Raw genomic sequence first — 22,627 nt, forward strand, 5'->3', positions numbered from 1 at the left:
CGCATGAAAACCTGAGGGAGATTTTATCGTAACTCCATTACCAAAGTTTGCATTGGCACAGTTCTTCCACTAAATTAGTTTTAGTACATTTTTCTTTTCAAATTGTTAAAAGTAGTCCTTTTGCATAGAATTGTATGGTTTGTTCAACTTTGAAATCATAGTTTTTTTTGTTTGGTATGAGTCAAAGCATAATTCCATTACCTTGGAATTACCCCTGTATTGTTTAGTGTTTGATCATTCTCGGTACTGAACTTTATATTGTTTTATTGTGCCCCTTCATGTCACTTTTCAATAATATAGGCAGATATTCTGAAAGTCTGGCTTCTAATTTATTCATCATGTGATCATTTTGAACTGAAAACGAAAACCCATATCCAGGTTCCTTTTAACTGACTGCAGTTCAAAATGTAAAAAGTCACTCGCACATCTGAGCTATCTTGTTGCAGGTACATGGTAACAAAGAGAACTTTAAAGAAAAGAGAAACCTGCACACTGCTCTTGTTAGTATCACAGTCTTTTTTATTGAAGCTTACGTGTCAGCCTAACTGAGTGCAGTTAGTATTGTTTCCATTATCATATATTTTTCATATGAACTTGGTCCATGTGAACATTTTGGTGGTTGGGCACAATGGAGAGATGGTAAAATGCTCTGCCACTGCTGATAGGATTAAGCTTGTGTAACTAGGCTATGTATTTTTGCTTGTCTCTCTGGTCTGGGAGCATTGTTTATACGTGCAGTACCAGGCATGTCTGAGGCACCTCTGTAGGTAACTGAGAGGATTAGCATGTGTGTTGTATTGCAGCCTGTCAGATTGTCGCCGAGTTGAAACATTTGTCTGTCGCGGTTGACTGAACACCTTGCGTAGGATATGGCTGACAAAATGTTTGGCTTACAGAGAAGGTAAGACATGCACTTGTGACCTGATCAGTGACAGCACAACCATTACCTTCTGTAGAGACTGAACTTTGGCTGATTTGCTGTGAAGGTCCAATGCTGCTGTTTCCTCCTTGTTCTGGGTTTGGCCTGTGAGTCCGATGTTGGTGAACTTGCTTGCTGGATGGGAATGTTCTTCTAGAAGTCCTACATCCTAATTTACCGGGACCTACTTTACATGATGCAGAGATTTGTCCCAACACAGAAATGACTGATTGCAGTTGCTTGACGTTTTACTTGAGTTGTACGAATGAAATATTAATAAAAAGCGTGAGGCATTGATGCATGTGTGCTCTTGGACAACCACTTGTATGTTTTCTCTTTCCAGGCCTAGCATGTCTCACCCACATCTGGTGAAGAAGGGTCGCGAGCACCGAAAAATTGAGCTGCAAAGACACTTCACCGTGGCCTCGCCGGCTGAGTTTGTCACCCGCTTTGGAGGAAACCGTGTGATAGATAAGGTAAGATATCCCTCCCTCCCTGTCTGTGCCTTTTTTGGATGCGTGTCACTAAATGTGTGTCTCTCTTGACTAAACTCATCAAGCTACGAGCAACAGACAACAAAATAGTGTCAAATATTGAGTTGAGTACTGTTTACTTTCTTCTCTTTTTTTTGTTTCTTTCTCTCTCTCTTTCTCTCTCTCTCTCTTTTTGTCTCTCTCTCACTTTTTCTCTTTCACAAGGTGCTGATAGCTAATAATGGCATAGCGGCGGTCAAATGTATGCGTTCCATCCGCCGTTGGTCTTATGAGATGTTCCGGAATGAGAGGACCATCCGTTTTGTGGTGATGGTCACCCCCGAGGACCTGAAAGCGAACGCAGGTCAGTGAAACATGTTTTAGCAGGTCATCATCATCAGCTCCAGATGGTTGTTCCTCATTGTGTCTCTTGGCACATCTGTAGATAAAGTCGACAGTGAGTCACTCAATTACTCAAAAGAAATGCTTTCTGTGTGAACTTCTCACGAATGACTAATGTGACTGTATGTGTGTGACTCTTCTATAGAGTATATCAAAATGGCGGACCACTATGTACCCGTACCCGGCGGCGCCAACAACAACAACTATGCCAACGTAGAGTTGATAGTGGACATCGCCAAGAGGATCCCTGTACAGGTCAGACGGTGCTCCTCCATCTCCACTCTCACCCACAGGAGAATTCGTTTTTGCTTAGAAGGGACATTACCAATCCCAAATCAAGTCACAATGTTCTACGATGGATGGACCGGCGGCCATATTAAGTGCATAGATGAATGTTGCTGTCAAATTGGTCTGAGAGGCTTTGTCCCTTCTAGTAATTATATTTTCATGGCTCCGACTCTGATCTCGGTTTTCTTATTGTTCACAGGCGGTCTGGGTTGGATGGGGTCACGCCTCTGAGAACCCCAAACTGCCTGAGCTCTTGGACAAGAACGGAATCTCCTTCTTAGGTACAGCCCGGCATGAAGCCGTTTGTGGATTATTGGATGGTTAACTCGCGTTACAACACAAGCACCATTCATTGTGGTGTGTTGATGTAGATATGTTTTTTTATTTTTTATTTTTTGCGTGTGTCTCAGGGCCATCCAGTAAGGCCATGTGGGCCCTGGGTGATAAGGTGGCCTCCTCCATCGTGGCCCAGAGCGCAGACATCCCCACCCTGCCCTGGAGTGGATCAGGTGATATACCCCCTTACCTGCACACTTACCCCCAGACCTCCCCCATCCATCCATCCTTGCATCCCTTCCCCACACCCCCAATCTGGTATTACAAAAGACTTACAAGACAGTATTAGGACTCTGACTGGGTGACTGACTGTTGTGTTTTAACACTAGCGGTTTTGAAGATGATTCTGTTCTATTCTATACTCTGTCATAAGTGTATTTGTTCTGAGCTAGGTCTCATGTTATTTTCTTTTGCGTGTGCTGTAGGTCTGAGAGTAGACTGGACTGAGGAGGACCAGAGGCTCGGCCATGTGATCAGCGTGCCTCCAGAGGTCTACGTGCACGGCTGCGTGCGTGATGTTGACGATGGACTTGCGGTAAGCATCTCCACGCCATCGCCAATGCTGAAACCATTGAGACATCCTTTGCAGCATTTGACAAATAGTCACTGGAGAGGTATTTAATTCACTCTGTTTGTATTGATGTCCTTTAAGAGGTCTGAAACGGTGTATTTCAATGTGTTTCTTTCCCGAGCAATGGAAATGCTGTCCCTAACTCGCTTTTAAACCAAGGTTCATGAACAGTGGAGCAAACTGAAGATGAAACGCGTTGGTTTTAACAATAAAATATTTGATTTCAAGTTCAGGGTTGCTGAATATCCTTTCATCTTCAATGTGCTTTCTCCTGAAAGGGAGCAGACAGAATTGGCTACCCGGTGGTGATAAAAGCGTCAGAAGGAGGAGGGGGCAAGGGCATCCGGAAGGTGGACAACGCTGAGGACTTTGCCAGCTTCTTTGACAGGTTGTGTCTCGCATTCGGCAGCACACACACACACACACACACACACACACACACACACACACACACACCACACACACACACACCACAACACACATGCACACCCATTTTACATACTTTATTTGAATCCACATCCACACAGCTAGGCTGCCCATAACACCTGAAACACACACACACACACTGCATGGTGATGTCATGTCCATAATTAGCACAATTTTGTGTTAACCTCATCTAATACAAATCAATGGATCCATCCATCTACAGGTGCAGGCGGAGGTGCCCGGCTCGCCCATCTTCGTCATGCAGTTGGCCCAGCATGCCCGTCACCTGGAGGTCCAGATCCTTGCCGACCAGTACGGCAACGCCATCTCCCTGTTTGGCCGAGACTGCTCCATCCAGCGGAGACACCAGAAGATCATTGAGGAGGCCCCGGCCACCATAGCATCTTCCACCACCTTTGAGCACATGGAGCAGGTGAGACACAGAGGGCCTTTCCTTGTCATTATGTTCGCCATTGTAATGACGATTCTCCACTTTGACATTTAGATACTTGTTTTTCGGCCATTTCACTATTCCATAGTTGTGTTCATTAGGGCACACAACGGAAAATGTAGTCCCTCCCTGTTTTAGTCAGTTATCTTCCTCTTGGTGCCTAATGAACACAAGCCTCCTCCCCCATGTCAGTATGCAGTGCGGATGGCTAAGATGGTGGGCTACGTGAGCGCAGGCACCGTGGAGTACCTCTTCTCTGAAGACGGGAGCTTCCACTTCTTAGAGCTCAACCCCCGTCTGCAGGTGGAACACCCCTGCACAGAGATGATTGGGGATGTCAACCTGCCCGCTGCCCAGCTACAGGTACGCAGCAGCCAGAGGTCAGGGTTTAATCTCGTCCTTTGACTTAGTTAATGATCGCATTCCATTTTTTTCTCAGTAAAATGTTATATTTATGTGGTTGTTGAGATGTTCTGAAAGCTTTAGGAACTGTAAATAGTTCCTTGGGAATAAACAATGTTAACTTGGTCTTTCTCCTTTGTTGTAGATAGCCATGGGGATCCCCCTCCACAGGATCAAAGACATCCGCATGCTTTATGGAGAGACCCCTTGGGGGGACACCACCATCAACTTTGAGGCCCCAGACTGTGTACCCAGTCCCCGGGGACACGTCATTGCGGCTCGCATCACCAGCGAGAACCCAGACGAGGTGTGCATTCTACAGGGCTGGCCTGCCATATTCTTAACAAGAGATGGCATGGGTTCTACAGGCTCACAACTGACCTGTCCTCCCTCCTTGTCACTCGCAGGGCTTCAAGCCCAGCTCGGGCACAGTGCAGGAACTCAACTTCCGCAGCAGTAAGAACGTGTGGGGCTACTTCAGTGTCGGGGCTACCGGGGGGTTGCACGAGTTTGCTGACTCCCAGTTCGGCCACTGCTTCTCCTGGGGGGAGAACCGAGAGGAGGCAATTTCGTGAGTCCTTCCTTGCCTTGTGTTGTAGACTAGACTATCAGTTATTCTGATGAAGTCCCTATCAACCGCTAGCCCCTACTCCCTAACCACTCCTGTAGACCTGAGAGGATACGATAGGTGGAAGCAATATGGTGACATTTTCACCTGGCCAATCAGAAGGCAAGATGAAGCTATTATCAAAGTGCTCTCAGATCTACAGGAGTGATTAGGGTGTATGGGCTCGGCTCAGATCCATTTGGAATTCTGCATGAGTTGGTGGTGTGTGTGTTGGTGTCTTACCATACCTGGGGGGTGGTGGTGGTTACTGTGTGGTGGCGCAGGAACATGGTGGTGGCCATGAAGGAGCTGTGTATCCGGGGGGACTTCAGGACCACGGTTGAGTACCTCATCAAGCTGCTGGAGACAGAGAGCTTCCGGAACAACGACATCGACACGGGCTGGTTGGATAATCTCATCGCAGATAAAGTTCAGGTAGAGGACCCTTGTGGAATATGAACGTAAATCTTAAAAAAGTCAATCCTGTAAGACTACAGTTGGTTAAAAACAAATCTCCAACGTCTGTGTGTGTGTTCTCCCTGAAGGCGGAGAGGCCAGACACCATGCTGGGCATTGTCTGCGGGTCGTTACACGTGGCGGACGCTAGTTTCAGGAAGAGCATGTCCGACTTCCTGCACTCACTGGAAAGGTGGCCTACTATAGCCCAATTCACATTCTCACCCCCCCTTCTCCCTGAAGTGTGCAATTGTTACTTCCCCCTCAAGGCTGAAAAAGTATTGGATTGGCATGGAGTTAGATGGAGTGTTTTTCTCCCATATTTGTTACAACCAATCCAATGCTTATAAATCCTTGAGGAGGAGTGAACAAGTAGATACCTGGGGAGAAGGAAGAGAATCCGAATATCACCTTTGTCGGTCCAATGTGTTATTGCTGTAATGTTGTACACCTGTCTAAATCCAGTATGTGAAATGTCCTTCTGTAGGGGCCAGGTGTTGCCTGCAGCCAGTTTGCTCAATACTGTCGAGGTGGACCTGGTCTACGAGGGGATCAAATACTGCCTCAAGGTACGAAGACCTCTCATTACACCTGTCTCATTCTCTGTCATGACTTGATCTCATCCTCTCAGGGATAAGTGCTTCTCCATCTGCATTGCTTGCTGTTTGGGGTTTTAGGCTGGGTTTTTGTATAGCACTTTGTGACATCATCTGATGTAAAAAGGGCTTCATAAATTCATTTGATTGATCAGGGGCGAATCCTAATTTGTCAAATTTTCACTTAGTCATGCATTGATGTCAATAGGAGATTAAGTAAAAATTCATTTCAAGAGGAAGTTTGGATTCGCCCCTCAGTTATCAACCAATAAGACTTCAACATTGTTTGTGACTGACAGGTGGCTCGCCAGTCCCCCACCACGTACGTTGTCATCATGAATGGCTCGGACATTGAGATCGATGTCCACCGGCTGAGCGATGGCGGCCTCTTGCTCTCTTACAATGGCAGCAGCTACACCACCTACATGAAGGAGGAAGTGGACAGGTGGGACTTTCTGTCGGGTGGATGGATGGGCCATTAAGCCGATTCTTTTGCCATCATGAACGTATGTATTTGTAACCCTCTAGCTACCGGATCACTGTTGGCAACAAGACGTGTGTGTTTGAGAAGGAGAAAGACCCTACTGTGCTGAGGTCGTCCTCTGCTGGTAAGCTCCTGCTGTACCTGGTGGAGGACGGAGGCCATATCTGTGCAGGGAACTCGTATGCAGAGATCGAGGTGAGTGAGGAGTCCATGAAAACTTACTGTATGTCTACAGGTTTGGTTTTCATAATTAGATAATCGTTACATGGGTAGTCAGTCTTGTTTGTGTGTGTGCGTGTGTGCGTGCTCCGACTGACTTCTGCGGTGCGTCTGCAGGTCATGAAGATGGTGATGACACTGACAGTGGTGGAGTCTGGCTGTGTCCACTATGTGAAGAGGCATGGGGCGGTGCTGGCGCCTGGCTGTGTGGTGGCACGCATGGACCTGGACAACCCCAGCAGCATCCATCCAGCAAGTCACCCCCTCACCTACTTCAATACAACTCTATGGCTGCATCTTAACTGGCACACTATCCCATATATGTACTGTACTATATAGGGAATAGGGTGCCATTTCGGACACAGCCTGTAACACAGCTATTATAGTAGGCATTCTTATCACATAATACAGTACAAATCACATAGTAGTGCAATAGGTTTAAAACATACACCACCGTACAAAAACGTTTGGGGTCACTTAGAAATGTATGTTTTCATGGGAAAAAAGGACATGAAATGAGTTGCAAAATGAATAGGAAATGTAGTCAAGATGTTGACAAAGTTATAAATAATGATTTGTAATTGAAATAATAATTGTGTCCTTCGAACTTTGCTTTCATCAAAGAGTCCTCCATTTGCAGCAATTACAGCCTTGCAGACCTTTGGCATTCTAGTTGTCAATTTGTTGAGGTAATCTGAAGAGATTTCACCTCATGCTTCCTGAAGCACCTCCCACAAGTTGGATTGGCTTGATGGGCACTTCTTACGTACCATACGGTCAAGCTGCTCCCACAACAGCTCAATAGGGTTGAGATCCGGTGACAGTGCTGGCCACTCCATTATAGACAGAATACCAGCTGACTGCTTCTTCCCTAAATAGTTCTTGCATAGTTTGGAGCTGTGCTTTGGGTCGTTGTCCTGTTGTAGGAGGAAATTGGCTCCAATTAAGCACCGTCCACAGGGTATGGCATGGCATTGCAAAATCTTCAAGATCCCTTTTACCCTGTCCAAATCTCCCACTTTACCACCACCAACACAACCCCAGACCATCACATTGCCTCCACCATGCTGGACCGATGGCGTCAAGCACTCCTCTAGCGTCTGTTATTTTTTTCTGCGTCTCACGAATGTTCTTCTTTGTGATCCGAAACTCAAACTTAGATTTGTCTGTCCATAACACTTTTTTCCAATCTTCCTCTGTCCAGTGTCTGTGTTCTTTTGCCAATCTTTTCTTTTTATTGGTCAGTCTGAGATATGGGTTTTTCTTTGCAACTGAAGAGGCATCCCGGGGTCGCCTCTTCACTATTGACGTTGAGACTGGTGTTTTGTGAGTACTATTTAAGGAAGCTGCCAGTTGAGGACTTGTGAGGCTCTGTTTCTCAAACGAGACACTCTAATATACTTGTCCTCTTGCTCAGTTGTGCACCGGGGACTCCCACTCCTCTTTCTATTCTGGTTAGAGCCAGTTTGCTCTGTTCTTGTGAAGGGAGAAGTACACAGCGTTGTACGAGATCTTCAGTTTCTTGGTATTTTCTCTCATGGAATAGCCTTCATTTCTCAGAACAACAAAAGACTGACGAGTTTCAGAAGAAAGTTCTTTGTTTCTGGCCATTTTGAGCCTGTAATCGAACCCACAAATGCTGATGCTCCAGATACTCAACTAGTCTAAAGAAGGCCAGTTTTATTGCTTCTTTAATTAGCCCAACAGTTTTCAGCTGTGCTAACATAATTGCAAATTATAAATTAGCCTTTTAAAATGATCAACTTGGATTAGCTAACACAACGTGCCATTGGAACTCAGGATTGATGGTTGCTGATAATGGGCCTCTGTACGCCTATGTAGATATTCCATAAAAAATCTGCCGTTTCCAGCTACAATAGTCATTTACAACATTAACACTGTATTACTGATACATTTTTTGTTATTTTAATGGTCAAAATATTTGCTTTTCTTTCAAAAAGAAAGACATTTCTAAGTGACCGCAAACTTTTGAATGGTAGTGTACATCATGTAAATCACACACCTTCACATAAGCATGGACAACAACCCACCTACACAACAGTCCCATCAGTCAGCCAGTCAATAGCAGGGATGACGCAGTGGTCAGTTACACATTTGGAGGCTGGTTTATATCTGAATCTCTGTCTTCCTGTGGATCTCTTAGGTGGAGCTGAATACGGCCTCTCTCCCAGCCCAGCAGCCGCTGCCCATCGTGGGGGAGAAGCTCCACCAGGTCTTCCACATGGTCCTGGAGAACCTGGTCAAGGTCATGGATGGCTACTGCCTCACCGAGCCCTACTTCAGCAACAAGGTGGGGACCTCCACCTACTGCAGCGCTGCACATACCAATAGAGTGGCCGCAAGGTTCCAGGTCGACATTAATATCGTAGTCGAGCAGATTATCAGATTGCATAATGCCCCAAAGAAGTGTTTTATCTTCTCCGGAACCATGTAAATCTTGTCAGATTGCTATGAAGACAAGTTGGAATGCGGGCATTTGCATCCCTTGTGCACACTGTAGAATGGGAATGTTGATTGAGCTGTGGGACAAGGGTGTGATATGAGGGTGTGATGACAGTATGTTCCCCCCACCCCTTCAGGTGAAGCAGTGGGTGGGCACCCTGATGAAGACCTTGCGGGACCCCTCGCTGCCCCTGCTGGAGCTGCAGGAGATCATGACCAGCGTGTCCAGCCGAATCCCGCCCGGTGTGGAGAAGGCCATCCGCAAGGTCATGGCCCAGTACGCCAGCAACATCACCTCGGTGCTCTGCCAGTTCCCCAGCCAAAGGGTGAGTGACTTAGCCTGGAATCCTAACTGATATGCTCCGTTTGACCATTCTCACTTCGCAAAAGTGAGTGGCCTCGGAGTACCTTAGTAGCAGGTTGGTCCCCAGATCTGTTTGTGCTGTCTTGCCAACTCTTACAGTCATTGTCAGTCCCCATACACTCGCCACCACATGATCAGACTTGGGACTGGGAATTGAATATATGCACAGTGAACTGCATCCACTCTCAGCTAATGAAGTGAATCCTTCTACAGTATGCCTGCTGAATTTGTTCCCCCTCCATTTTAGATTGCCTGCATCCTGGACAGCCATGCGGCCACCCTACAGAGGAAGGCTGACCGGGAAGTGTTCTTCATGAACACTCAGAGTATCGTCCAGCTGGTGCAGAGGTCCCACTTCTCTTATTTCACATCTGAATCATCACTCCATAACAGACATGACTTCAGATATATGATGTTTGAGTGGATTGTGATATGAATGTGCTGCAGGTACCGCAGTGGAATCCGGGGTTACATGAAGTCTGTGGTGCTTGATCTGCTCAACCGTTACCTTCAGGTGGAGATGCAGTTCCAGCAAGGTGATTGGTGTTTCACTGTGGATATAATCAAGACATAAGACTGTATCCTGCTGTTGTATGAGTTATTTTATATTGTGGTGATACATGGTATGCCAATATTTTTCCTTTTGTGAACAGCTCACTACGACAAGTGTGTGATCAACCTGAGGGAGCAGTACAAGCCTGACATGACCCCTGTGCTGGAGAGCATCTTTTCTCACGCCCAAGTCTCCAAAAAGAACATCCTGGTCACTATGCTTATTGTAAGGCTACTTTCTCAACTTAACACCCACAGCTCTGCCTCCACTTGTTGAAGAACACTTGTTGAAGAACATCAATTCAGCCTCAATCTTTATAAAGGAAAATGCATTGCGCAAATGTTTATGCTATTTCGGAGGGGTCAACCAACACAACCTGCAAGCTGTTCCTCTGCTTGACTTTGTCATTGGTAATTGAAACCCAGCCTGGTCTCATAGACTAGACGTAGTATAGTAAATGTAAATCCGGGACACTCAAATTATACTGAACAAAAATATAATGAACAAAAATATAAATACAACATACAACATTTTCAAAGATTTTACTGAGTTACAGTTCCCATTCTACCTCATATCTATTGATTTCACATGACTGGGAATACAGATATGCATCTGTTGGTCACAGATGCCTTAAAAAAGTAGGGCTGTGGATCAGAAAACCAGTCAGTATCTGGTGTGACCACCATTTGCCTCATGCAGAAACTTTGCATAAAGTTGATCATGCTGTTGATTGTGGCCTGTGGAATGTTGTCCCACTCCTGTTCAATGACTGTGCGAAGTTGCTGGATATTGGTAGGAACTGAAACACGCTGTCGTACACGTTGATCCAGAGCATTCCAAACATGCTCAATGGGTGACCTGTCTGGTGAGTATGCAGGCCATGGATGCAGGCCATGGAAGAACTGGGACATTTTCAGCTTCCAGGAATTGTGTGCAGATCCTTGTGTCATGTAGCCGTGCATTATCATGCTGAAACATGAAGTGATAGCGGCGGATGAATGGCACGACAATAGGCCCCAGGTATCTCTGTGCATTCAAATTGGCGTTGATAAAATGCAATTGTGTTTGTCCGTAGTTTATGTCATCCAAAACCATAACCCCACCACCACCATGGGGCATTCTGTTCACAATGTTGACATCAGCAAACCGCTCACCCACACAATGCCATACATGTGGTCTGCGGTTGTGAGGCCGGTTGGATGTACTACCAAATTTTCTAAAACAATGTTGAAGGCAGCTAATGGTAGAGAAATTAATATTACATTTTCTGGCAACAGCTCTGGTGGACATTCCTGCAGTCAGCATGCCAATTGCAGGCTCCCTCAACTTGAGACGTGTGGCATTGTGACAAAACTGCTCATTTTTAGTGGCCTTTTATTGTCCCCAGCATAAACCTGTGTAATGATCATGCGTTTTAGTCAGCAAAGGAGAAATTCTCACTGGCAGCGATGCAGGGTACGGTGGAAAGTAGGGTGGTTGGTCGGGGTGGAGAGGTGAGCTTATAACTGTGGGGTGGGTGTATAACGCAAATGTCTAGCAACCCAAAGGTTGCTAGTTCAAATCTCATCACAGACAACTTTAGTATTTTAGCTAATTAGCAACTTTTTAACTACTTTGCAACTACTTAGCATGTTAGTTAACCATTCCCCTAACCTTAACCCTTTATCTGAACTCCTAAACTTAACCCTAAACCCTAGCCTAGCTAACGTTAGCCAGCTAGCTAATATTAGCCACCTAGCTAGAATTCATAACATAACATACGTTTTGCTAATTCGTAAAATATTAATGTTTTACAAATTCAAACCTATAAGTTTTGCAAATTTGTAACTTATTGTACGTTTTGCAAATTCGTACCATATAATACGAATTGTAATTCGTGACATATCATACGAAATGGGTGATGGACATCCACAAATTAATACATACCATACGAAAGGTAAATTATCATACTAAATCGAGTGTCTCGGATTTACATACAGAATAATACAAAATGCTCTGAGACCAGGTTCTGAAACCACACCTGTCTTTATAATACATTGTAATAATTTTCAGTGAACCCGTAATGCAGTGTTCCTACATATGTAGTTTGTTGTATTGGGGCCATGTTTTACGTCTTTCTAATGCTAATAGGGAGTGGGTTGTGTATCCCTGGTGATGTTTAGGATCAGCTGTGTGGCCGGGACCCCACCGTAACAGACGAGCTGATGGCCATCCTGAACGAGCTCACACAGCTCAACAAGATGGAGAACTCAAAGGTGGCTCTGCGTGCCAGACAGGTACGTTTCGCAACTGTTTGTACTTAATGACGTTTTCCCACAATGGAGTGTACCGTTCTTCAACATTCTAAGACTTCAGTCAGACTGGTAAGACCTTAGTCAGATAAGATGATAGATGTTATTCACTTAGATAAGCAGTTTAGTAGCTACAAAACAACACATATTGATGGACAAGTGTGTATTTTGCAGGTTTTGATAGCTTCCCATCTGCCTTCTTATGAACTGAGGCACAACCAGGTGGAGTCCATCTTTCTGTCTGCCATTGACATATATGGGCACCAGTTCTGCCCAGAGAACCTGAAGGTGAGCATCATATTTTCTGCGTTGTATGCAAAACAGCATTTTTTTTTTGTGTTGACTTGCACAACATCTAAAGGATAATATTGCTTTTCCCCTCGGCAGAAACTCATCCTGTCTGAGACCACCATCTTCGATGTTTTGCCCAATTTCTTCTACCACTCTAACCGGGTGGTGTGCATGGCTGCCTTGGAGGTGAGCATAGTGAACAGCATATAAACCGGAATTGGCTTCATCCTGATGGAGATCATTTCGCAAAAATTCTCCCTTATGTTCTCTTCCCGCTGTCCCCTCCCTATAGGTGTACGTACGCAGGGGCTACATTGCTTATGAGCTGAACAGCCTCCAGCATCGCCAGTTGCAGGACGGGACGTGTGCTGTAGACTTCCAGTTCATGTTGCCGTCGTCCCACCCCAACAGGTACCCAGCCAACGGCAGACACCAGTGTCATAAAGCAGCTCTACACCAAACTCACTACCCTATCTCCCAACTATGGAATTCAGATAATTTTGACTGTTGCAACATAAAGTTACAACTCTGCCATTATGATAACTGTGTCAAAAGAAAAGTTGTTTGTAGTTAATTCACTATTCACCACGTAAGGCTTTAATTATGTTAAGCAATGTGAATGGAAATCTATTGTATCTGGTAAACATTTTTGGGGGGGGGGGGTGGTGTATCTTTGTTAACGAATGAGCCAATCGATGTTCAGTCCCTATACTGAGAGCCCTAATAAAGCCTGTAACCCCTGGTCATGGTACAGTCTGTATGCTGCTTCCATTTGGGCACAGCAATACACCCTCTCTGTCCTTCCTCAACCCCTCCAACATTTTTATTTTTACCCTTATTTTACTAGGTAAGTTGGCTGAGAACACATTCTCATTTACAGCAACGACCTGGGGAATAGTTACAGGGGAGAGGAGGGGGGTTGAATGAGCCAATTGTAAGCTGGGGATGATTAGGTGACCGTGATGGTATGAGGGCCATATTCGGAATTTAGCCAGGACACCGGGGTTAACACCTCTACTCTTACAATAAGTGCCATGGACTCTTTAGTGACCACAGACAGTCAGGACACCCATTTTACATCCCATCCGAAGATGGCACCCTACACAGGGCAATGTCCCCAATCACTGCCCTGGGGCAGATTTTTTTAGACCAGAGGAAAGGGTGCTTCCTACTGGCCCTCCAACACCACTTCCAGCAGCATCTGGTCTCCCATCCAAACCAGCAGTGGGATGCAGGGTGGTATGCCCTTTGGAACAAACCCTCAATATCGTTGTTTTCCCACCGCCACTTTGGGGCAAATAGTCAGACCGAGGTAAACTATTGGGATTAATTGCTGTTCTATCAGATTGCTTTCAAGATGGCAACGCTCCGATTCCACAAACCAGGAAAAGGACTTCAGTCATTTATTGTTTAAAACGTTTTTTTTTTCTTACAGACTGTTTTTGAAAAAAATATTTTCAAAGTGGCGCAAATTCTATTTCACTGAAAGTCGGGCCTGATTGCAGAGGCTTAACTGTTCCCTCTGCTCTCTTATTTTGTTATAAGTCAGGTTTCATGAATGCAACCTGAAAGATCACAATGGATCTCAATCACACACAGTACAGAAATACAATTACCCATAAGCTGCTTTTAACTTTTTAACTTTAAAATGATTTTTCATGGTGATTATTAATGTGTGCAAAGCTAGAGTATGTCATAAAGTGCTTTGAAACTAATAAGAATGCAAGAGGTAAAGGAAGAGCTTTCAGGTGGATCATCCACTGCTAACATTCACCTGCCAATTGTCTGATTTCAGAGGGAGCAGCCCTACTCTGAACAGGTAGATTACAGCTCCTCCTGGCTCTGTCTGTGTATGTCTCCTAGCAATGCATGGCTTTTCCCCCTCGCTTTTTGAAACTGTAAACCTCTGCCAAAGGAATTTCTAATGTTGTGTATTGTTTGTCTTAACTTTCATATAGATAATTAGCTTTTGGGAGGCACATTTAATTTGTCTGACCTACAGTATGCATTGTGCCTTTTAAAACCTTGTGTGATTCCTTTGTGACAAAAAGGGGATTCTGTATTCTACCAGAGGCTGATTTGACCCTCATAGGCCACTGTGGTAATCTGCCCCACCACTTTCAATCAAACACAATCAGTCAATCAGTTCATATTATGAAACGTATTATCAAAGAAAAAAAGTGTCTAGTGAACAAAGATATTGCTGTCTGTTATGCTTTGTGGAAAGACAACATGTACAGTATGCTGTTGGCATCATAATGTAAACTTGCTGTCAGTTGATCACCAGTGCCTACACTCATTTGTGTCGATGGTTGTTCACCATGCCTAGCGCTGAAGAAAAGCAACCCCCAACCTTAACTGAACATTGCTCTCTGTGCCCACCCAAAACCTACCCAGGAGTCACCAGTGTATCCTCCCTCCCCTCAGGGTGGCGATGCCGGTGAACAGCACAGGGCAGCTTGAGATGAGGCGGCAGGGTAGCGAGCTCTTCCTAGAAGGGGCACTCTCTCCCCCCTGTCAGCGCATGGGGGCCATGGTGGCCTTCCAATGTTTTGAAGACTTCAAAAGGTGAAATAACACAGAGAACAACTCTTGGGTGTCAGGTTTGCATGGTAGAAATATGTAGGCTGGGTAATATAGGGTAATAATACGCCTTGTCCTGACCTGACCAGTGTGTCCATCCGCTGGCTGTGTGTGCAGGAACTTTGACGAGGTCATCTCCAGCTTTGCTGACCCGCTCCTGGAGAGCCCGCTGTTCTCCGAGGCTTGCCCCAGCCTCTACGAGGAGGACAACTGCAAGGTGACCATGTGATGGGATCGTGTTACACAGGCTTTACAGACCTTTTGACTCTGGTGGTGTTTGCGAGCCGCCCCCAAGTGATCCCCTAAATGGACCAAAATATTAGACAGAAAATATATACTGTTTGCCTAATACTAATGATTTGTATGTTTATAATATAAGACATTTATATTATTTTGTTATCATCTATGTTAATTAACTGTACATCTCATAGAGGATCATTTGGTATATAAGGGGGAAGGCTGAGATTTCTCACTAAGCTGTGATTGATTTCCCCTGCGCACCTGCAGAACATGAGGGAGAACCCCATCCATATCATCAATGTGTCCATCAAGTCGGCGGACACAGAGAATGATGATGCCTTGGTCACAGCCTTCGCTGCCTTCGCCCAGTCTAAGGTCAGCAGCACTGTTCATCCCTCCCAAACTCTCTCAGTAACATTATGGATTTCTCTCATAGGGGGGAATCTTAAAGGGGTTCACCCCTTCATTATTATCCCAGTGTCCTATGATTTCTGCACTAGGATTATACTTGATATGATCATTTCTTATTCCAGAAAGTTTTACTCTTTGAGCACGGCATCCGAAGGATCACGTTTTTAGTTGCACAGAGGGTAAGATGTTTCTACAAGACCATTTGAAATAGCCTCGTACGATCATCCTGGTCTCCCAAGCTTCCATTCTGTTGCACGGGATCCATGTAGCGAAACAGAATGTAAGCTTGGAGATCAGAATGGTCATACGAGGCTACATTTGAAATTCCCTTTGTTGATGTTGAATAAAATGGTGAGTAGTACTCCGTCATCTCTTACTATTAATAAGTGTGGCTTGCAAAAGCAGCCACACTTTAAATATTGTACCACTCATTTCTGACTTCTAGTTATTCTTTACGATGCTGCTCCTCTTACACCATTTAAGCTAGAAACGCAATTCAAACTTTAAAACAAGCAGACTGGTCTTGAATAGCGTGATTTTATACAATTTCCTATACTAATCATACTTATAAAACTTATTGAACTTCATCCACTTTCACTCTATTTCTTCAACATTCTAAAGCATCCATTGTGACATCATGACTTCCAACATTCCATTCACTGTGAATGCAACTTTTGACACAAATCAGCTCCTTTGACCACTTCCCCAACAAGTTAGACGAAAGGTTAGAGGGTATGACATCTTGGTCAACTTCCCTGCTATTCAAATCTGAAATCAGAACAGAATTATCTGGTACTGATCAAACGTTACAGGTGTTTAAGTAACCGCATCAACAACATTTTCTCAAACTTTTTATAAACAACTGACATTTTGACCACTTTCCCAACAAGTTAGACAAAAGGTTAGAGGGTATGACATCTTGGTCTACTTCCCTGCTATTCAAGTCTGAAATCGTAACAAAAATATCTGCTACCAATCACAAGCTGATTGTCGGAGTTTAGAGTGATGAAAAGTAGCTATGTAATGTCAGCTAATAGCGCTCTCATGTCTCCTCATTGAGCATCTCAAACAGAGCCGTTACTATGAATACCAATGCATTTTAATGGAAAAAAGAGCCATAGGCTAGCTATCTAAACTTGTAGTAAGCCTGGTCAAATTACCGACCGGGTTGGAGCCCATTGATCATCCGTTATCATATTAAAAACTGCAAACATTTGACTCCACCCTATGGCAAAATGTGTAGAATTGCATGAAGTTAGTTATAAAATTGCAAAAAAGTCTAAATTGGGATGCAAACTCAAAATTGAATACATTTCAACTCTATATCTGACAAGGTACAGGTGTCTTCTTTTTTTTAAGACCATAACCATGTGTGTGAAGTGTATACTTTTGTTTCAAAGTAGATTTGTTTAAGACTACCAAGAGATTTAGTGTGATTTAGCCCACTGCTGTAAAAGGTTTTAAAGCCATTAGATCCAGTTAAACATAGCGCTCTTCGTTCCATTACAAGGCGACATGTTCTGTTCACTGCATTCTTTACTGTTGGAAAGTCACATAGGTTGAGTCATTGCTCTCTTTTTATTTATAAAGCTATTTTACAAAAACTCCCGCCGTACCTAACATCATTAATAACCTTCAGACGTACGAGTTACCATACCCGGTCTCAGGTATGGCTAACTCTGGTAATCTCTTCGGTCTCCTCAGAATAAATCAGCTTTTAGTTCCTTACAATCTACAGATTTCCCCAACTGCATTTTGTAAATTGTGTGCCTGTTGGTATCAATGCTAAAATGCCTGCTAAAATTAAGGTTACAAAATTTTTTCAATAACTTATGATTAATGTACAATTAACTTAACATTAACTTATATTAAACTATGGCTGATAAAAGATGTAATGGAAAATTACAACAATCCTTTCTTATTCGACAATAATATTCTCTCCTTGTTTCTGACCCTTTTCTTTTGTTTGGTGCCCTAATGAATACGACCAAGATTGATCACATTTTTCTCTCTGATTTTTACCAGAGGGAATTTCCCAAGTTCTTCACTTTCAGAGCCAGAGACGGGGTAAAAAAAAAACATATTTACACAAAATAGTTCTCACAATAACTGGACATTTGTTATACATGAACAACCTTAAAAAACTAGTAAACTATCTCTCCCTCAACCCCCCCCCCCCCTTCCTCACTCTCTCCCAGTTCCAGGAGGACCGTATCTACAGGAACCTAGAGCCTGCTCTGGCCTTCCAGCTGGAGCTGAACCGCATGCGTAACTTTGACCTGACAGCCGTGCCCTGTGCCAACCACAAGATGCACCTGTACCTGGGCGCTGCCCGTGTGCAGGAGGGTGCCGAGGTCACCGACTACCGCTTCTTCATCCGTGCCATCATCCGCCATTCTGACCTCATCACAAAGGTACAGGGGGGTGGAGTCAACGCCACACAAAGTTAAAGGGATACTTGGGGATTCTGGGAATGAGGCCCTTTATCTACTTCCCCAGAGTCAGATGAACTCATGGATACCATTTTTATCTCTGTGGCCAGTAGGATTGTAAATAAGAATTTGTTCTTAACTGACTTGCCTAGTTAAATGAAGGTTAAATAAAATACAAATCCCTTTAAAAATACATGTATTGTTTTTGTTCCCTTATATTTGAGATAAATAGTTTGTCTTGCTAAGAATAATAATTTTATTTCATAGCTCTTGCACCTCTCTCTCTCTCTCTCCTCCAGGAAGCATCCTTTGAGTACCTGCAGAATGAGGGTGAGCGTCTTCTCCTGGAGGCCATGGATGAGCTGGAGGTAGCCTTCAGCAACAATAATGTGCGCACTGACTGCAACCACATCTTCCTCAACTTTGTCCCCACCGTCATCATGGACCCCTCCAAGGTCAGTGTGCCTCCTATCTGCGCTGCCGGTTCCTCCATGATGTGCTTAGCGACAATACTTTTCGTAATATTCAATCTTTAAAGGGGCTATGTGAAACTTTTACCTCTGGGGGTGCTCCAGGGCCAAAACAGGTCACTTAAGTGAACACAAATATTGCCCAGAAATGACCTCATTGGACAGAAAAGAACACACCTCTCCAGGCCCATGAGCAAAAACATACAACTAAGGATTGTGTGGTTTCATGAATTAAGAAGCAAATAATCTTACATGATGGTGGCCTTAGTTAAAGTGGTAAATGATCTTAGAGCCAACACAGATGCCAAACAGCTCTCTGTCCTTGTATTCTTGGATTTAAGTGCTGCATTTGACAATGTTCACCATGATATCCTTCTGGACAGAATTGAGAGGTGGGTTGGCCTCTCTGGTTAGTTCTAAATTGGTTTAGGACCTACACCATATATACAAAAGTATGTGGACACCCCTTCAAATTAGTGGAAATCAGCTATTTCAGGCATACCCGTTGTTGACGTGTATAACATCGAGCACAAAGCCATGCAATCTCCATAGATAAACATTGGTAGTTGAATGGTCTTACCGAAGAGCTCAGTGACTTTCAACGTGGCACCGTCATAGGCTGCCACCTTTCCAACAAGTTAGTTTGTCAAATTTCTGCCCTGCTAGAGCTGCCCCGGTCAACTGTAAGTGCTGTTATTGTGAAGTGGAAACATCTAGGAGCAACAATGGCTCAGTTGCGAAGTGGTAGGCCACACAAGCTCACAGAACGGGACCACCGAGTGCTGTAAAAATCGTCTGTCCTCGTTGCAACACTCACTACCGAGTTCCAAACTGCCTCTGGAAGCAATTTCAGCACTAGAACTGTTTGTTGGGAGCTTCATGAAATGGGTTTCCATGGCTGAGCAGCCGCACACAAGCCTAAGATCACCATGTGCAATGCCAAGCATCGGCTGGAGTAGTGTAAAGCTCACCGCCATTGGACTCTGGAGCAGTGGAAATGCGTTCTCTGGAGTGATGTATCACGCTTCACCATCTGGCAGTTCGACGGACTAATCTGGGTTTGGCCGATGCCAGGAGAACTCTACCTACCCCAATGCATAGTGCCAACTGTAAAGTTTGGTGAAGGAAGAATAATGAATGGTCTGGGGCTGTTTTTCATGGTTCAGGCTAGGCCCCTTAGTTCCAGTGAAGGGAAACCTTAACGCTACAGCATACAATGACTTCCTAGACGATTCTCTGCTTCCAACTTTGTGGCAACAGTTTGGGGAAGACCCTTTCCTGGTTCAGCATGACAATGCCCCCGTGCACAAAGCGAGGTCCATACAGAAATGGTTTGTTGAGATCAGTGTGGATGAACTTGACTGGCCTGCACAGAGCCCTGATCTCAACCCCATTGTAGACCTTTGGGATGAATTGGAACGCCGACTGCGAGCCATGCCTAATCGCCCAACATCAGTGCCCAACCTCACTAATGCTCTTGTGGCTGAATGGAAGCAATTCACTGCAGCAATGTTCTAACATCTAGTGGAAAGCCTTCCCAGAAGAGTGGAGGCTGTTATAGCAGCAAAGGGGGGACCAACTCCATGTTAATGACTTCCCAGAAGAGTGGAGGCTGTTATAGCAGCAAAGGGGGGACCAACTCCATGTTAATGACTTCCCAGAAGAGTGGAGGCTGTTATAGCAGCAGAGGGGGGACCAACTCCATATTAATGCCCATGATTTTAGATTGAGATGTTTGACGAGCAGCTGTCCACATACTTCTGATCATGTAGTGTATTTAGGTCAAGGTTTTTTTTTTCACCCTTTTGGCGTTCCACAAGGTCGATTTTTGCATACTGTTCAGTTTATATATGTTACCCCTTGGCAGCGTAATCAGAAAGCACGGGATTGATTTTAACTGCTACGCAGACGATACACAACCTTACATTTCTGTGCCACCAGAGGATTTTAGCTCCACAGTTAAATTATTAGACTGTATTAAGGATTTAAATACTTGGATGGCTCACAACTTCCTCCAGCTAAATCAAGACAAGACTGATGTACTTATTATTGGAGCCAAAGCACAGAGGGGGAATCTGGCCACATGTTTTAATTCACAGGCAATAAAGATCAAACACCAGGTCCAAAAACCTAGGTGTCGTTATAGATTCTGAACTCACTTTCGAATCACACATTAGGAATGTGACAAATTGCTTTTTACCACCTGAGGAACATTGCCACGGTGCGGCCGTTTCTATCTCAGGCTGATACAGAGAGACTCATCCATGCTTTTACTACTGTAATGCTCTCCTGTCTGGTCTACTCAAAGCCGTTGTTCAACTGCAAAACATACAGACTGCTGCAGCAGACAGAGCACACATTACACCGCTTTTAATGCCTCTGCACTGGCTGCCTATGAGTTTTAGAATACATTTTAAGATTATTTTATTGGTTTTTAAATCAATCCACGATTGTGCACCCCAATACATATTAGACATGCTTTTAAGTTATGTACCCAGTAGGTCCCTCAGGTCCTCTGGCACTGGCCTTTTAACTACCCCAAAGCCTAGGACCAAGAGGCATGGAGAGGCAGCCTTTAGTCATTATGCCCCCAGCCTCTGGAATAGCCTGCCAGAGAACCTGATGGGAGCCAAAACTGTGGAAATATTTAAAAGAGATCTTGAAACACATTTTTAGCTTTGTTTTTTCTCATAGTGCTTTTTTAGTCTTTCAGTTTTTATTGTTATTCTTTTGTTTTTATCCTCTTATGTTTGTTGTGTAGTAAATATTTCAGTTTTTCTGTATAGTTTTTTTCCTGTGAAGCATATTGCGTTGAATTCATGTTTGAAATGTGCTATATAAATAAAGCTTGATTTGATTTGACATGTGTATATGAACTATACTGTATGTGTTGCCTCTCTGTGTCCTCTCTCACCCCCTTCCCCCTTTTAGATTGAGGAGTCAGTGCACTCCATGGTGATGCGTTACGGTAGTAGGCTGTGGAAGCTCCGGGTGCTCCAGGCCGAGTTGAAGATCAACATTCGGCTGGCGCCCACCGGGACCGCCATCCCCATCCACCTGTTCCTCACCAACGAGTCGGGCTACAACCTGGACATCAGCCTATATAAGGAAGTCACAGACCCCTCTACAGGACAGGTAGGTAGATCCGGAAGAGCACTATAAACAGGATCAGCTCACTTGCTTATCGATGCCACAGGAAATTGCCACTCACATTCAGTGTGCACAGATTGGTACACACTGCACAGCCAGAGAAATGGTGTTGAATAAGCAGTGCAGGAGTAAAGATTCTACAATTAATAAAGGTTTCATAGGGCATTCATGAAGACTAGATGCTTCACAAATCGTTGATAAGAACTTTCTATTTAAGTTTCTCTATCAATTCAAAGCTATGAGCTGCTGCTGACCTCCGTCTCCATTCTGATCTCTAGATCATGTTCCAGTCATACGAAGACAAGCAGGGCCCTCTGCACGGCATGCTCATCAACCATCCCTATGTCACCAAGGACCTGTTGCAGTACAAGCGCTTCCAGGCTCAGACCCTGGGCACCACCTACGTCTACGACTTCCCTGAGATGTTCCGACAGGTGGGGTCTCTCTCTCTCTCTCTCTCTCTCTCTCTCTCTCTCTCTCTCTCTCTCACTCTCACTCTCACTCTCTCTACCGCTCACTCTGTAAAAAAATGTTTTACTCTTGATCCTTCCTCTGTTTAAACTGTGCGGACTGTATTTATTTTTAACCCATGTGTCTCATAGGCCCTCTATAAGCTGTGGGGTCCGGGCGACAGTTACCCTAAAGACGTGCTGATGTGCACTGAGCTGGTGCTGGACCCGCAGGACCGACTGGTGCAAATGAACCGCCTGCCTGGAGACAACCAGGTAGAACACATGGCATGCTCACGT

General features: G+C 44.5%; 1 protein-coding gene across 3 annotated transcripts in view; it reads left to right on the top strand.

Moving 5' to 3' along the window:
* Nucleotides 1-22,627, top strand: part of LOC111974209 (acetyl-CoA carboxylase 2-like) — a 64,633-nt gene that overhangs the window by 32,589 nt on the left and 9,417 nt on the right. Inside the window, exons 3-39 of one of the 3 annotated variants that reach the window (XM_024001860.2) lie at nucleotides 1,263-1,395; nucleotides 1,618-1,756; nucleotides 1,940-2,049; nucleotides 2,282-2,363; nucleotides 2,493-2,591; nucleotides 2,844-2,953; nucleotides 3,268-3,374; nucleotides 3,635-3,848; nucleotides 4,059-4,229; nucleotides 4,414-4,575; nucleotides 4,676-4,839; nucleotides 5,160-5,310; nucleotides 5,421-5,524; nucleotides 5,819-5,900; nucleotides 6,227-6,372; nucleotides 6,456-6,606; nucleotides 6,748-6,882; nucleotides 8,795-8,941; nucleotides 9,231-9,419; nucleotides 9,705-9,805; nucleotides 9,905-9,993; nucleotides 10,111-10,235; nucleotides 12,173-12,286; nucleotides 12,476-12,589; nucleotides 12,689-12,778; nucleotides 12,885-13,003; nucleotides 14,388-14,411; nucleotides 15,020-15,160; nucleotides 15,293-15,392; nucleotides 15,683-15,790; nucleotides 15,949-16,005; nucleotides 17,852-17,893; nucleotides 18,025-18,240; nucleotides 18,558-18,713; nucleotides 21,660-21,863; nucleotides 22,157-22,312; nucleotides 22,481-22,603. In XM_024001860.2, coding sequence (XP_023857628.1) covers nucleotides 1,263-1,395; nucleotides 1,618-1,756; nucleotides 1,940-2,049; nucleotides 2,282-2,363; nucleotides 2,493-2,591; nucleotides 2,844-2,953; nucleotides 3,268-3,374; nucleotides 3,635-3,848; nucleotides 4,059-4,229; nucleotides 4,414-4,575; nucleotides 4,676-4,839; nucleotides 5,160-5,310; nucleotides 5,421-5,524; nucleotides 5,819-5,900; nucleotides 6,227-6,372; nucleotides 6,456-6,606; nucleotides 6,748-6,882; nucleotides 8,795-8,941; nucleotides 9,231-9,419; nucleotides 9,705-9,805; nucleotides 9,905-9,993; nucleotides 10,111-10,235; nucleotides 12,173-12,286; nucleotides 12,476-12,589; nucleotides 12,689-12,778; nucleotides 12,885-13,003; nucleotides 14,388-14,411; nucleotides 15,020-15,160; nucleotides 15,293-15,392; nucleotides 15,683-15,790; nucleotides 15,949-16,005; nucleotides 17,852-17,893; nucleotides 18,025-18,240; nucleotides 18,558-18,713; nucleotides 21,660-21,863; nucleotides 22,157-22,312; nucleotides 22,481-22,603 — 4,675 coding nt within the window. Of the gene's footprint in view, nucleotides 1-1,262; nucleotides 1,396-1,617; nucleotides 1,757-1,939; nucleotides 2,050-2,281; nucleotides 2,364-2,492; nucleotides 2,592-2,843; nucleotides 2,954-3,267; nucleotides 3,375-3,634; nucleotides 3,849-4,058; nucleotides 4,247-4,413; nucleotides 4,576-4,675; nucleotides 4,840-5,159; nucleotides 5,311-5,420; nucleotides 5,525-5,818; nucleotides 5,901-6,226; nucleotides 6,373-6,455; nucleotides 6,607-6,747; nucleotides 6,883-8,794; nucleotides 8,942-9,230; nucleotides 9,420-9,704; nucleotides 9,806-9,904; nucleotides 9,994-10,110; nucleotides 10,236-12,172; nucleotides 12,287-12,475; nucleotides 12,590-12,688; nucleotides 12,779-12,884; nucleotides 13,004-14,387; nucleotides 14,412-15,019; nucleotides 15,161-15,292; nucleotides 15,393-15,682; nucleotides 15,791-15,948; nucleotides 16,006-17,851; nucleotides 17,894-18,024; nucleotides 18,241-18,557; nucleotides 18,714-21,659; nucleotides 21,864-22,156; nucleotides 22,313-22,480; nucleotides 22,604-22,627 lie in introns of those variants that run through there. The other 2 variants (XM_024001857.2, XM_024001858.2) reach the window with 2 other exon arrangements.

This window comes from Salvelinus sp. IW2-2015, linkage group LG15 (assembly GCF_002910315.2).
Source record: "Salvelinus sp. IW2-2015 linkage group LG15, ASM291031v2, whole genome shotgun sequence".
In the NCBI taxonomy this organism is placed as follows: domain Eukaryota; kingdom Metazoa; phylum Chordata; class Actinopteri; order Salmoniformes; family Salmonidae; genus Salvelinus; species Salvelinus sp. IW2-2015.